The sequence below is a fragment of the Pelodiscus sinensis genome, chromosome 22, assembly GCF_049634645.1.
Source record: "Pelodiscus sinensis isolate JC-2024 chromosome 22, ASM4963464v1, whole genome shotgun sequence".
Classification (NCBI taxonomy): Eukaryota; Metazoa; Chordata; order Testudines; family Trionychidae; genus Pelodiscus; species Pelodiscus sinensis.
The window spans coordinates 23,667,311-23,679,629 of NC_134732.1; the positions used below are offsets into that span (position 1 = coordinate 23,667,311).

At 43.2% G+C, this 12,319-nt stretch overlaps 1 protein-coding gene across 7 annotated transcripts in view; it reads right to left on the reverse strand.

Annotated features, from left to right (window-relative positions):
* Positions 1-12,319, reverse strand: part of DENND1A (DENN domain containing 1A) — a 361,801-nt gene that overhangs the window by 43,873 nt on the left and 305,609 nt on the right. For all 7 annotated transcript variants that reach the window (XM_075905650.1, XM_075905649.1, XM_075905651.1 and 4 more), the window contains exon 19: positions 6,211-6,342. In XM_075905650.1, coding sequence (XP_075761765.1) covers positions 6,211-6,342 — 132 coding nt within the window. The remainder of the gene's footprint in view (positions 1-6,210; positions 6,343-12,319) is intronic.

Below are 12,319 nucleotides of genomic sequence, written 5' to 3' on the forward strand. Positions count from 1 at the left end.
GCAAGCAAGGATTTGGAAGCATTTGGAACAATTGGAGAGTATTGAAAGCCTGCAGCATCCATCCTCTCAGCTGAGCTGCTGGAGACACCCGGCGGGATTATGGCCCAGAGTGTTTATCCCAGTAATCGCGGGCACACCCGCAGCATGGCGGCTGAGCAATGCTTCGCTACATGGAAAAGTGACTCTAAGAAGGCTCCAGAGCCACCTCTGCCTTGGAACAAAAGCCTCCACACAGTGCCAAGTTAAACACGTGCGAAAGAATTGTCAACGTATGTTGCTCACTAAAAGCGCCTTATAATAACTCAGAGAGGCCCATTTTAAATGAATTTTGGAGTAGCCCTTCCACCCAGGAGAGTCTCACACAGTCTGAGCCTGGCTGTGACGGTCACACAGAAGTTTTCAGCTGGGCAAGTATGTCACAGCCCTTTTAGTAGGTGGTAACAGTTCGGTGAGAGCACATCACAGAGCTACTCTGCGCTGGTGCCTCAGCCATTTCCTGAGGCGCTGCGATGTCCTAGCTCTAATCTTGGATTGCTCAAAGCCTCAGCTACTTCAGATGGGGTGTGCTGTCCCAAAGCACAGAAACGAGCAGGCCTGTTTAACTGCTTGGCTGACATCTGCAGAAGACGGGACCTGAAGGATTTCAGCGCAAGGATATAGACAGGAGAGCGAACGACCACTGGCGGGCTTAGGATAAGCTGCAGTCCTGATATGTATAGCATGCAAGACAAGCTGCAACTGTTGTGGAAACTTCCCACAAACCACTGCAACGTGGCTAGGAAACAAACAGGTGATATCAATCCATTTCACAGGGGATGGAAGAAAAGCATCATCCCCATTGGATGCCACAGCGCAGGTCTTAATTACACAAATGGCACCAAACGTCTGTGGTGAGGTACCTCGGAGCCATGTAACAGGCTTTGAGGCAGCAGCACTCATCCCAGGAGCAGCTGTCTCCTGGCGGTATGAGAAAGCACTAAACTCCCAGAACCTGAAAGGGGTAGAAAGAATGGCAAAGGGGGAGGAGAGGGGAGCTTTGGGAAGCTAAGGTCGTTTTGTGGGCGAGCAAGGGCACTCCCTTTCCAGTCAAGCTGATCGAGTAAAACCAAATCCAATGTTGAATGAAGTTTGCCCACTGTCAGCTACCAATACTGTAATTACAGAATAGCACCCTCGCAAAAAGTATGTCCAAAATATTTATGATGCTGGATATACACAGAGTTCCTCGGTCACTGGCAATGGTATTTTCTCTTGCTCCCTTTTCTCTGACAATAGACTAGTAGTCACCGAAAAGCAGAACACATTCAGGAAACACTGAATCCATAATCAGAATCGCCTGATTTTTGTGTCTCAGTGCTTGGGAGCGTGTCGTGACTCTCACTTCTCTCTCAGCTGGCTGTTCGCTCATGCTGTGGCAACTCTGTCACTTTGCGAACTTGAGTTTGTTTTTTCCTAACCGCCCAGTGGCCACGAGGTGATAAGCTCAACTGTCGAGACTGGGCTATTCAAGACGAGCGTGTTCTAAGACTTCAAATGACATGCCAAGGAAGGCGGCTGGCCTTGAGGTGAGAGCCCCACTGTGGGACTCAGAGGTGTGTTCAGCTCCCCGTGGCCAGTGACTGCCGTGTGGCCTTGAAGCAAGTCACTTAACCCTTCTCGGCCACTGCTCCCCCCGTACTAAATGAGGCCAATCATTTTTAACCTCCTGCAGCAGTGCCATAAAGAACTCAGGAGGCACTCAGCTATCTCTGCTGCCAAGAACAATACATGTACAACGAGGCACATTGATATGGTCATGGTATCCTTGCAAATCAATGCCCCTTGTACAGACAAACGCACACCAAGGAAGGAAGGAAGTGCAGCATTCTTTCCCTGTCTTTACTGGAGTTATTGCTGTGACTTAATTTTTCCCAGTAGCCTGACATTTCATAAATTGGTCTGCGTGTAGGATGGAGGGGAATTAGAAGCTCCTCACATAGCATATCGTCCGAAATCCATCAGAATCGACACCCAGACTTGAACGCATCTGCTGATCAATTATGAAAATTGTGACGTGGCAGAGCCCTATGTCTGTTCGGCAGTAAGTTCTAGATGGTGCTGATCATTGCGACAGTAAGACACTAGTGATGGAAGCGGAGCCCCAGCAAAAGCTCACAAGTCAAGTATCATTACACACAAACTCAGAATCTAAAATATGCAGCTGGCACTCCCTATTTGGAACATAAAAGGATGAGTTCTATGAGCCACCAGAGAGAGCCAGCAGTACTTTTGCTGGCAAGAGTGCATCCAATGTGGGAGAAAACCAAAAGTTGGTTAAAATTCTTCCCAGACATTCTAACCATATCCTGTATCATACGGCGTCCAACTGCTTCCAGGTCTGTGTCTTGCCAAACGCCCAAGACTGCCGTGTGAATAGCAGAGAGAAGTGGAGAACACACCATGGTGACAAATGGAACAACACCTGTCACCTGTTATGAACTGACAACATGAGTCACAAGGAACAATTCAAGAGTTTGTATGATTATTTGCCACTTCATATTGGCTGTGTCTACACTGGCCCCTTCTCCGGAATAGCCATGCTAATTTAGAACTTTGGAATAGGGAAATGCACGGGGGATTTAAATATCCCCCGCGGGATTTAAATAAACATGGCCGCCGCTTTTTTCCCGGCTTTTCTTTCCTTTCAAGTAGGAATAAGAGATCCTCCGAAATAGGGCTTTATTCCGGAGGATCGCGCCAGTCTGGACGCTCTTTTCCGGCTTTTCCCCAAGCCGGGAAAAAAGCGGCGGCCATGTTTATTTAAATCCTGCGGGGGGTATTTAAATCCCCCGCGCATTTCCCTATTCCAAAGTTCTAAATTAGCATGGCTATTCCGAAGAAGAGGCCAGTGTCGACGTAGCCACAGTGTTTATTCTCCACCTGGGCAAAGGATAAGCCTGTGCCATCTACCTGGAGAGAGACGGGGGGAGAACACTGCAACTTCTAGGTCAGCAAACCTGCCCTGAACGCTATTTGCTACAGCTGCTCTCATCAGCCCTGTTCCAAAGCTTTGTTAGGTGCAGTACAGGCATTCGGAGGGCCATATCCATTTAACGAACGATCCCATTTGCAGCCATGGCAGCAATGGGGCACATCCACTTATGTTAGAATGGGCCATGCAGTCTGTGCTAACGCTTTAAAGCCAGGGGGAGAAAGCAATTCCTGTCAACATCAACGCCAGCAAGCTGTTGATAGAGGTAATATTCTGCAGTGATACATCAGGCAGACACTCTTAGCTATTTAAAGAAATAAGGCGAAGATCCACTCTCTTGCATCCCTCAAGTGTTTTAAAAACATATTCTCCCTTCTCTCCACTGATTAAACACTTGGCAATTTTGCAATTATTGCCATGACTATTTCTTGCAGCTGTCCGGGCTCCCAGTGCCTTTTACCTGACTCACCCAGAGTTAGGACAACGGCCACAATCCTAAACACAACAGAGAAGCCAGGCGAGATAAAATGAGAGGAAATGGATTGGAACTGTCCCATCCTAGCCTGACCCATTACACAATTTTGTCATTCATATGAGCACTAAGGACAGCTTCTTCCCATCTCTGGGCAATTATAGGAACAGCAGTCAACAATTCAATCAAAGTATCTACTCAGATTAAACGCCCCCCCCCCCTTCCGGTGATACCTGAAACATAACTGCAAAGCAAGATGAAACACATCTTAAAAATTACTGCGCTGCAAAATCGAATAGTTACAATGCTCGATAATATGACTGGATCAATTCTCAACAGAACTGAACAGGTGAGAATTTAATATATAGAATTCATATGATGTTTTACTTCTGGTTTTTGCAATTCAACAGCTGCCAGCATGGACACAAAACTATATGAGAAAATGCAAGAAACGAACGCGAAATAGAAAGAGACACAATGAGTTAAAATTAAGGGTTGCTGTTGGCTTCCTAGCCCATCCCCCCTTAGCTAATCTGTCATGTAATGAAGAGAAGCACCCAGCACAGGACAGCTAGCTGCCGGCTCACTTACAGCAAGCTGATTAAGAATGTTCAACCAACAGCAGACTGCAGACCTTTCCAACGAAAATAAATAGACTATATGCAAATGTGTTTGTCACTTTGACAGCATGTCTCAATTAAGGCATCTCGCTGCTGTTGGTAGGCTCTGGCGCTGCAGAGGTATGGGTGAGCCAACTGCATTACTGATACACAGGGCTTGACCCTAATCCACATGCATGCATTTTAAAAAATTCTGCCTTCACCACATTCACTAGCATAATACTAGCAGACATGGAAAGCAAGTGACAATAAGAAAAAAGCCTCTTTCATCCTCTCCAGTGTATAAGGCCTGCGAATGCACAAACAGCTCTTATTCCAGCAGCTTTCATGCCTTTTTAATTGATTCCCCACCTCACTTATATTACAAGGAGTTAAAAGTGACACTAACATCTCCCCCTTTAATCACCAGTTAGAGTTCATTTATCATTTAAAGAGTAAAAGTTGATTTTTTTCAAGGCCTTAATTTATATTTCCTAAAACTGAACACCTTTCACCTGAAGGGAAGAATTGTTCATCTGTCTATCGCGTGTGGCACTATCATCAGAAGGAATGTCTGAGCAAACAAGACAGACCTACCACTATCAAGTTACACAATTTTTTGGAAATGGACATTTGTAATGTAATGACAGTAATATGCACTTAGCAAGTGAGACTTTCGCCTCCACTGCTGGTTCACTGAACCTGATGCGTGTTTCTTTTGACAAAGAGAAAGAGATCTTTAAAAAAAAAATTGAAACTGATCATACCCCTCCCCGCCTATGACTTTGGGTAAGCACTTTTCACCTGATTATCTACTTCAGTAATCCACCACAGTGCTGGGATTATCCACTGCTCATGGAAATGTAAAATGTGAGGGGTGGGAGGAAGGAATTCCCAAACACAAAAAAATGTAGGGTTTGCCTGGATTTCAGAATGTTTTTAAGGAAAGGCAATGTTTTCCTGGTGGCTAAAGATGGCTGCATTTCTTCAGTAGTTCCAAATCCCTCAACTATATTAGAGCTGAAAAATAAAGGATAAATCATCACTTCAAAAAATTAATTGCAATGGAATCTATTTGAGAAAACCTCCTACAACCTGCATTTAGCACAACAGCCGAAGTCCTAAAAGCGTACAATCAAATTCTAAAATAAGGAAAAGAAAGATCTAAAGGAAAACTGAAAAGTAGATGCTGTAATAAATTACTGCTTAAGTATATGCAGATATGATTGAATACCTAAATAGTAAGAAATCAGTTATATTAACTTGCTAGGCATATGCTTTACTACTATTGCTCTTGTTTATGTAAAAATATGGCTTCCTGTCATTTTAGAACTTTCATTTTCTGAAAAATCACTGTTTTAACCATATTAATTCTAAATTTGTGTTTGTTAAAGAAACCAGATAGTCATTTCTGTGCTCTAATAAGCCTCATAGATTAAACAAGGCAAAACAACAGGCACACCGAATAAAGTGACTATAAAATATCTTTTACAAACACAAACCGTTAATGTAAGCTATGCTGGAAAGTGGATTGTGAATACTACATGTTTTTCCATTCCAATTGTAATGATTTAATACAACATTTTCTACACGATTAGATAGAATAAAACCAGCTATTTTTTGTAGACACATCGTCAGAAACATAATAAGGATAGCTAGTATTTGGAGCTCAACTGTCGATATTGAAATATGGAGCACTATTAAAGAATTATTAATTGATTTTTTCCCCACTGGAGTTCATTGCTTTTAAATTTTGAAGTCTGCTGAAGTGATAATAATTAGATGTTTTGTGCTAACACTAATGATCTGCTTAGATAACTGAAGACACCTTAAATAATGTACTCTGTTGTACTAACGGGATGTAGCACGCTGCACGCTAATGGAACAAGCGAATAGTTTGTTATTACATTGATGTAAATAAATGGTACAAAATCTTGCAAATTCATCTAAAATACAATTTGCCCCAGGAAAATATCTTATACACAAACGAAACCACATAATATGATAGTCTCCCAAATGTGTAGGTGAAATGCAAAAAACCAACACAACTCCGAAAACGACCTGCGAAAATGAATGAAAAGACTAAAGTGACCTTGCAACAATCTTTCAATTAAACATTTGTGCCAATCTATAACACATATAATTTAAACAAATCTAACACCACATACCTGTCCAAAGTGAACTGTGATTGGTCTTCTATCTTCTCTAAGCTTAGGTTCCTTCTTTTCAACCAATGGGGAAGGAGCTGGTCTTGGTAGGGACTCTTCTGGTGCTGCAGAACATCCATTCTCAGCAATGTCCTGCGTGGTAGAAAACGGTGAATTTCATGGCCAGGAATATTCCTGATTAACCGTTGGGGCGGAAAGGAGATACTAGAGCATAAACTGATTAAGCATTTTGATGTCAGGACCAAAAGTATGGAAAATTTTAAAAAGCAAAAACATTTAATTGTATTTTCTTTATCATAGTCTATGTGCAGAAAACCCCATAAAATAATTATGCTGCAAACAAACTTTAACTACCAACTATATTAAACAAAATGTGTCTGACTTATATGGACAAAAGCCAGAAATTTGAAAGGCAGGGCTAACGTAGCTCTAACTCCATCACTGAGGGTATGTCTACACAGCAAAGTTATTTCGAAACAACAGCCATTATTTTGAAAAAACTTTACTAGTGTCTACACAGCCAAACCGCTATTTCGAAATTAATTCAAAATAGCGGAATGCTTATTTTGAATTTGGTAAACCTCATTCCACGAGGAATAATGCCAAATTCAAAATAGCTATTTCGAAATAAGTGCTGTGTAGACACTTATATCGCAATAGGGGGCCTCCAGCCTTCCCAGGGTGCCCTGGTGGCCACTCAGCCTCAACCAAGAACACTCCTCTCCCTCCCGCCTCCCAGGAGTCCTTAAAGGGGTTGACTCTGGCCACAGTGCATGTGCCAGCTCCAAGCCTGCCAGCCCAGAGCCAGCAGTCACTGCCCCTGACTCAGTGGCCCCAACACGAGCCAGCAAGCCACTGGCAGCCAGCCCTCCACCGCTCCCCAGGAGCAGTCTGCCACCTCCCAGGATCCTGCCAGGGCCCAGAGAAGGCGGGCGCCTTCCTGGTCTAGGGTGGAGATCATGGACCTTATTCAAGTTTGGGGAGGATGCCCCCAACGTCCAGGATCTCCGCACTAGACGGAGGAACGCGGCCGTCTATGGCAGGATAGCTGCCAGCTTGGCCACCAAAGGCCACATGCGAACCCAGGAGCACGTTTGCATGACAATCAAGTTGGTCTGGTGAGACCCCCAACCCTGAACTTCTCCTCCCCCTTCTTCCCCGTGCTTTCCCCTTCCAGCTCCCTCCTCCCAGGTTTCCCCCTCCGCTCTCCCACCCTCTCTTCTCCCCTTTCCTGCCTCCTTTCCCCAGTCTCACCAGAGTTTCATTCCACCCCCTCCAGTTTTGTTAAATAAAGAGAGTTTGTGTTCATGAAAATACATGTATTTTATCTGACATCAGGAAGGGGCTTACGCCGGGGGGGGGGAGGGGGGAGAGAGATAATTGGATATACGTGAGGGAGGAATGAGGCACAAGCCCCCAGTGGGGTAAACCAGGGAGGCTCTTAGTGCTTCTCAGGGTGGAAGCTCTCCCGCAGGGCCTCCTGGATACAGACAGCCCCCAATGGACCTCCCGGATGGCAGCCCATAGAAAGTGCAACCAGGCTCACAACAACACATCCACGAGAAGCACCAGAGTGCCCAGGGGCAGCTCTGGCTCCATGCTGCAGAGTGCTGTGGTGTCCTGAGTGAGGGCAACCAGAGCGTGCAGAGACAAAATGCTTTGCTGTCCCTCATTGAGGCAAGCAAGCAGGGAAAGCTGAGAATCAGCTGTCCGGAGGGAAGGGGAGGCGTCCTCCCTTTAAGCACAGGCCGCAGATAGCCTCAGGCGGCAGCCACACAAAGTAATTCCTGACCTGATGTCCTGCCAGACCTGGTTCTGGCTGGCCTTAAATGCGATTCAGCGTCTGCTCAGTGTGGACACGCTATTTTGAAATAGCAAAACGCTATTTCGAAATGCATTTTGCGTGTAGCTATGTTATTTCAAAGTAACTTATTTTGAATTAACTATTTCGAAATAAGATATTTCGAAATAACGCTGTAGTGTAGACATACCCTGTGAGAATAAAGACTACGCCACAAAAAAAGGTACGAATGCAATTGAAGAAACTGAGCTTCCCTGGATTTTGCACATTTAATTGGTACCTTTAATAGCATGTTATGTACTTAAATATTCTGTTACGCAGAATTCTGTGTCTGTGGAAACAAGCTCAGGTGTGGTTGCATTCAACAAGCAAATTCACAGCTTTGTTAGTTAAGAGCTTTGCCTTTGAGCCCATGTGTGGCCAATGCTGATTATGCCTTGAAGAGTACACGCATCACAACTGTGATGTACAACTGTGCCTAATATCAGTTTCTTCTTGATCTAGGACCTCAAGCTAGGTTGCAAGATTTGGTGAGAGAGAGAGAAAGAGAGAGAGAGTGTGTGTGGTGTGTATAACATAGGAAGAGAACATAAAGCATGGACCTGAGAAAGACAAAGACATGCAGACGTCTTATAGAGAGAGAAGATTGAAAGAGTTGGTATAATCTGTAGAGAAATAAAGTCTGCAACATAGTGAATCCAAATCTTAAATCGCTTTGAAACAACGTTAAGGAAATAAAGCCTGGTAAATATAGAGGGAAACCACCACACACTGTAGCTTTGCAAGACTGACCTTAGGGTGGCTGCTGACATAGACAGTGCTTTGATGCAGTGATCTTTGACATGCCCCCTCAAGTTTCAGTATTGCTAAAGTACAATAATGAGACATGCAAGCTGATGGCCAATTAGAAATGGTTCTTTTGGACACAGACTGACCTAACGGGTTTAGGTCAAGTGAAACAAAAACCTGGACGGACTTTCTAAGGGGCTTTGTGCTCCACACAGAAAGTGAGACTTTTTTTAGATCCAGCTGGTGGAGCAATGGTTCACCAACATGGGCATAAGAATGGTGGGGAAATTAATAACTTGTTAAAATGAAACCATAGAAGGAAACTCTTTATGAGTGCACAATACCACCTTCTCGGTGTAAAACAGAACACGAGTCCTGTATATAGGAACAAGGCCAGCGACAAACACTATTCCGAGAAAAAAAGCTTTCTGCAAAAGACACAGAACCTCAACTTACAGAAGTGAGCAAGAGGGGACTTTATCAGTTTTGGAGTCCCAGAACGCACAATAATGTAGTATATATTATTTTGAAACATAAAATGGACATGAAAGCAAAATGCAAACTAAAAACAAAGCAAAGGAAAAGCAGCTTTAAGGAAGACTCCTAACTAATGGAGCAAATCATAATAAAAGCTGTGAGACTATTGCAAATCCCTGAAGTTTTCCCCCTGTATGGGTCTGCTACAGTTCTCAGCTGATGGCACTGCATTAGAAGAGACACAAGTATTTAGTAAGAATCCTCTCCAGTGCTAGAGAATACATTAGCCCACATTTTGCCTTTAATTTTAACATATTTCTGTTTGAGGACATGGCCAAGGGGCCTGTTACAGATTTCATTAGAGAGAAAATCATCAGGTTTTGACTCAGGCTACATCTAGACTGCAAGCCTTTTTCGAAAGATACTTTCAAAAACGATTCTTTCGAAAAAGAGCGTGTAGACTACAACCAGTACTTTCGAAAAAGCAAGCCGCTTTTTCAAAAGACAGCACTCAGGCAGTCTGGATGCTCTCTTTCAAAAAAGCACAGTTTGCATTACATAGTGCCTTTTTTCAAAAGAGCACTTTTGAAAAAAGGCGTTATTCCTCGGAAAACTAGGTTTTCCATGGTCAAAAAAACCTGCTGCATTCTTTCGATTTACTTTCGAAAGAACGTGGCAGCAGTCTAGACGCAGGCTACTTTTTTTGAAAAAACCCTGTAGTCTAGATACACCCTCACGGTCCAGTTACCAGTGAACAAATGGCTGAGACCTCAGTATTTGTAAAGGTGCCCAAATAAGCAGACAAGTCAACAAAACTTTCTCGGTCATCACAAATAGAACGTACTTGGCTGAAAAATGTGTCTGCCTTCATGACAGGTGCCAGAGTTGAAGAAATCTGATTCTTTACGCATGGAACCTAGACCCTGAGCTCGCGGTACAAATGACTGACTGTAGTGGTCAATTGCGGAAGAATTTTGTATGTGCTAGTTTGGGGGTGGTGAGGCCTGCATTGTTTCCCCCCTTTCCCTTTTCCCTATATATGATGAACCAGAAGCAAGTCTTTGGGAACATACGCCACTTAAGATAAGCATTGTTGCCAGTACAGCAAGAACACGTATAAGATAAAGGTAAAGGGCAGGAATGCATAAACAATTCTGTTTACCCTAATGTACTGATCACGTAAACAGGACCAAAGGACAAGAAGATCCATATCAGAACCAGATCAATAACTAAGAGCTAAGCTCTACATCAGCACTAATGAGTAAGCCCTGGAAATTTCCAAACTGCCAAACAGGACAGGAAAACTGTATTTAAGGCTGCCTCAGAACCTAGCAAATCAAGACCTCACCGATGGGCTTTGGGTACCGGTGCCTTGGAAGCTGAGACAACCTCCCACTTCGTCCGCAGCCTACCCGGGGTCCCAGGCTTGCAGGAAGGGACATAAGATATGCCGCTTCTTTGTTATGTTGTTCTTCCATTTATGGGGCACAGCTGTTAGCTGTCAAGAAATAAACTGTTTGTGTTTGACAGATACCTGTGTAGCATCCTTTGTACTTTGGGAACCCAGTGTCAGACCTTAGACTTACTCTGGCCGGCTACACTGACTAGTAAGGTGTCTGGCATTAAGCAATTAAGGTTAAACTCCTATCACATCTGTGTGTAGCAGCATCAGTTCACAAACAGCCTTGTACAGGAGACAATACCCTCACTAAGGAAGAGGAAGCCCAGAAAGGGATACCACAAGCTGGGACACTGAACCTTCTCACAACTCTGAAGTAACCAAATCAGTCTCAGATACGTTACCCCGGCCCAAGAATTTTCAGAAAAATGTAAGACGTCCAATGTGGAGCAATGTCAAGGAAAGTTAAAATCTCCTCAGCCTTTTGTCATCATATTTCACTTTGAAATACTATTGCTGTCCATGACACTTGCCAAGACTAGAGGCAGAAGGTTTCCTGAAGCCAGCAAGCCATACCTATGCATGGTATTCAAAACAAGAAATCATCCACGTAAGATTGAAATAACACACACACACCCCTATCAGAAAGAAATTACCGCATGATGTTGCTTATGGAAAGAAGAGGCAATTAAAATACCACACGAAATAAAACACAGAGGAAAAACACTCCAGTGATGTCTGATGAAAGGCATCCATTTAATAAATATCTGCGTATGTCTTTTGCTAAATTGAAGTATGAATTCGCTATCCCACTGCCAGATCTATAGAATTATAGAATACTAGGACTGGAAGGGTCCTCGAGAGGTCATCGAGTCCAGTCCTCTGCCCTCATGGCAGGACCAAATACTGTCTAGACCATCCCTGATAGACATTTATCTATAGATGACAGAGTGTAGCTCAATACATAACATTTTGCTAAGACTATATGTTCGGCTGAGGAAGAGATGTAAAATATATCCATTAGATTGAATAACTGCATATTTAACTAGCAGAATGCCTTCCTATTATTCTAATGATTTGTTTATTTAATAGCCTAGAAAATCTATGTATTATAAATACATACAATAGACCATAAGGGCATTGTCCAGAGGGACTAAGTTATTTTCTATAACCTGAAAAGTCGCATTTGCAATAGGCAGGATAACAGATCTTTAGCTAGTGAGCACAGCCAGATCGAGTAAATAAAATAACGTTGAATAAGTGATGATTGTGAAATGCCTGATCATTTATTTAAAGCTGTGGATTGTCCAGTCTTGCCTATGTTGAGATACTCTAGTAAATTATGTTCTTCTTACTGAGAGTTGAGGATGGTATCATCCACATTCCTCCTTCTTCCTAATTCTATGCAGTTAGGCTTCAAAGCAGGCCAAGTAACAAGAGTGACTTGACCATCTTGCTCCATTTGGGAAATGAAAAAAAGCTGCTATATTTTAAAAAAGTGTGTAGCAGGTATAAAATAAAGCTACCACACTGTATCTTAACAATTATTTGCTATCAGTCATAAGGGTCCTCTGAAAACTATTTCTGTTGCTTTGAAATACTGTACCACAAATGAACAAGGGACGGGAATAGAGCCCCATTCA